This window comes from Aphanomyces astaci (assembly GCF_000520075.1).
Source record: "Aphanomyces astaci strain APO3 unplaced genomic scaffold supercont1.44, whole genome shotgun sequence".
In the NCBI taxonomy this organism is placed as follows: domain Eukaryota; phylum Oomycota; class Saprolegniomycetes; order Saprolegniales; family Verrucalvaceae; genus Aphanomyces; species Aphanomyces astaci.
The window spans coordinates 1-2,374 of record NW_009798307.1 but is presented as its reverse complement, the minus strand read 5'-3'; the positions used below and the strand labels follow the sequence as shown (position 1 = coordinate 2,374).

At 51.3% G+C, this 2,374-nt stretch overlaps 1 protein-coding gene across 1 annotated transcript; it reads left to right on the top strand.

The window, feature by feature from the left end:
• Nucleotides 1–1,110: 1,110 nt before the first annotated feature.
• On the top strand, nt 1,111–2,177 carry H257_12915 (hypothetical protein; the record flags this gene model as incomplete). The annotated part of the gene is made up of 1 exon (XM_009840301.1): nt 1,111–2,177. A coding segment is annotated over one exon (1,065 nt), but the record flags the coding sequence as incomplete, so codon positions are not given.
• Nucleotides 2,178–2,374: the final 197 nt, after the last annotated feature.

Below are 2,374 nucleotides of genomic sequence, written 5' to 3'. Positions count from 1 at the left end.
GCAATTCGTCGCCAGCTTTGCGGCCGGCGTGGCATGGGTCAATCCACGAATGTATTCGGGCTGGAGTTGGAGGATTCCTCCCAGGGACGAGAGAAATACAACGCCAGCTAAGGACACGTGTGCACAGCACTCAGTTCTCATGGTAGCAGCAAGCAGTTTCAGCTTTTGGTGAAACATACATTCGGAGTAAAAAGTGTTCACCTATACTTATATACCAGTCTACGTAGTAGTATTGGACTCTTTACGAATTACTAGTATTTACTAACTCCTCTATGAATTAATATTCAATTTCATGGGTTTAATAACCTACACTCTAACGTTAACGTTAAGCAAAAACTAGCGTTAACGTTAAGCAAAAACTAGTACTGTAATGTTAAGCCTCAGAGTGCACAACCGGTGCACCCAGCACACTAGCTGCCGCAACTTGCCGACCATGACATTCCTCACTGCTGAGATCATCAATTGATAAAAGCAAGAATAATTAACGTTATACCGAATATGTTCCATGGCGTACAGCTCATGGATGCTGACTGTGATCGTGAACTCATCGCAGCGTCGTCCGAAGGCGGCTCTCCGCCATCTATTCAGCAATCACACTCCCTGCAACTTCTTCGGCAAACTAGCGACAATTGGAGCAGCGGCTGCCACGTTGCCAGACCGCGACGAGGTTAGTCCATCATGTATGCCACGGCTGCCGAGTCCAACTCGCGTCGATAATGGAAGCCGCAGCAGGTGATACTGAGTCCGCCCATTCTGCCACGTCTACGACTTGAGATTCGGTCCTTTGCTCGAGCGGCCACTGCAGCGTCGATCACTTTGCTCTCGGCGTCGTCAAAGCCAACAAGCTCCTGACCGGATTCGATGACGGCAACCGTAGATGAGTCACTGGTTTCCGTGAAGAACATGATTTATAATGCTTGGCTCAACAACATACCACTGTCGATGGCTGGATATCGCCACTGTCACGTCGGCGGCGTCACAATTCGGGGTCGCCGGTGACCGCCAACGACGATTCTGGCCGTTTGGGCCTATCCACCGACAACACCGTCAGCCCTGGCGGTGCACGAAGTGATGTATCGTCCCAAGCTACGTTACCTGCTCGTGTTGATGATGCTGGATCGTCTGAAAAAGTCAATCCACGCTCGACTTCTCGCTGACATCGAGGCGGATGAACTTCTCAATATCCTGCCGTCCGGCCAACCAGCAAAGTACCTTGGTGTGTTGTTTGGCCATCGCCTACCGGTCGATTTCCAAGTTCAAATCCTCCGTGACAAGTTCCTCGCTGCGTTTCCGATGTGGGGTGGCCGCGCTCGGACATTGCAAGGCCGCAAACTATTGGTGTCTACCATGCTCCTGTCCATGCTATGGCATGTCACAACAGCAGTCCCAATTCCCCAACACATCGTGGACGAAATCCAGTCGATGACCAACAAGTTCATCGTGGGAAGGAAGACCCTCCGAACCGACAAGTTCAGAGCTTTGCTCGATCGGCCACTGCAACACGACAAGGCTATGGGACTTGGTATTCCTCACATCGCATCGATCATTCGGCAGCAGCGCCTTGTTCGACTTCAGCAACTTATGGCGAATCCTAGTGGCGACGGCACTCCATCGTGGCGACCGCTGGTTCATCGTCAGTTTGCTCGTGTCATGGGCCAACTCTACCGCGACTCCTACCCGTTTGACTTTTTGTTCTATTTTCCCAATATGAGCTCCAAGTGGATTGCGCTACGAGAGCTGCATCCATTGTGGCGTGACGTGTGGAAGCAATGGTCTGCCATTCCCATGTCCAAGCGAGTCGAGACACCCCCGACGTTCGACATGGTAATGAACATGCCTTTGTGGTTGACGTCCTATGAGCCAATGCATTACGGCCGTCTCAAGTATTCAGCGTGTCTTGCAAGTGCGCCAAACATTCGACGGTGGTGCCTGCAAGGCGCAAGCAACGGACTGCGAAGTCTGAAGGACTTCCTCAACACGGATGGGTCCTGGCCGACCCAAGCCATGTTTATCTCGCGCATGTCCCAAGGAAACCCAGCAGCTCGAGTACGCCTCAACGCAGCCCGCGGCCGAATGGAGTTCCGACTTCAAGATCCAACCGACGCACTTCGCATCAACGTGCTTGCGCAACTGGCAAAACTCAAGCGCCAGCGCCCGTACAACACACTCTGGCTCAAGTACCCCAACTGCTTCAATTATTGTTTACGTATCTCATATCCACAATACCAGATTGTCCATATTTATGTCAAGGCTACGTACGTCATTGAACAATCAATATACACGCAACTTGGACAACCATCAATTACTGTAGTCATGGACGGCATGATCATCAAACCGAAGGGTGAGATCTCTAAATTATTCTCGTATCCGGACG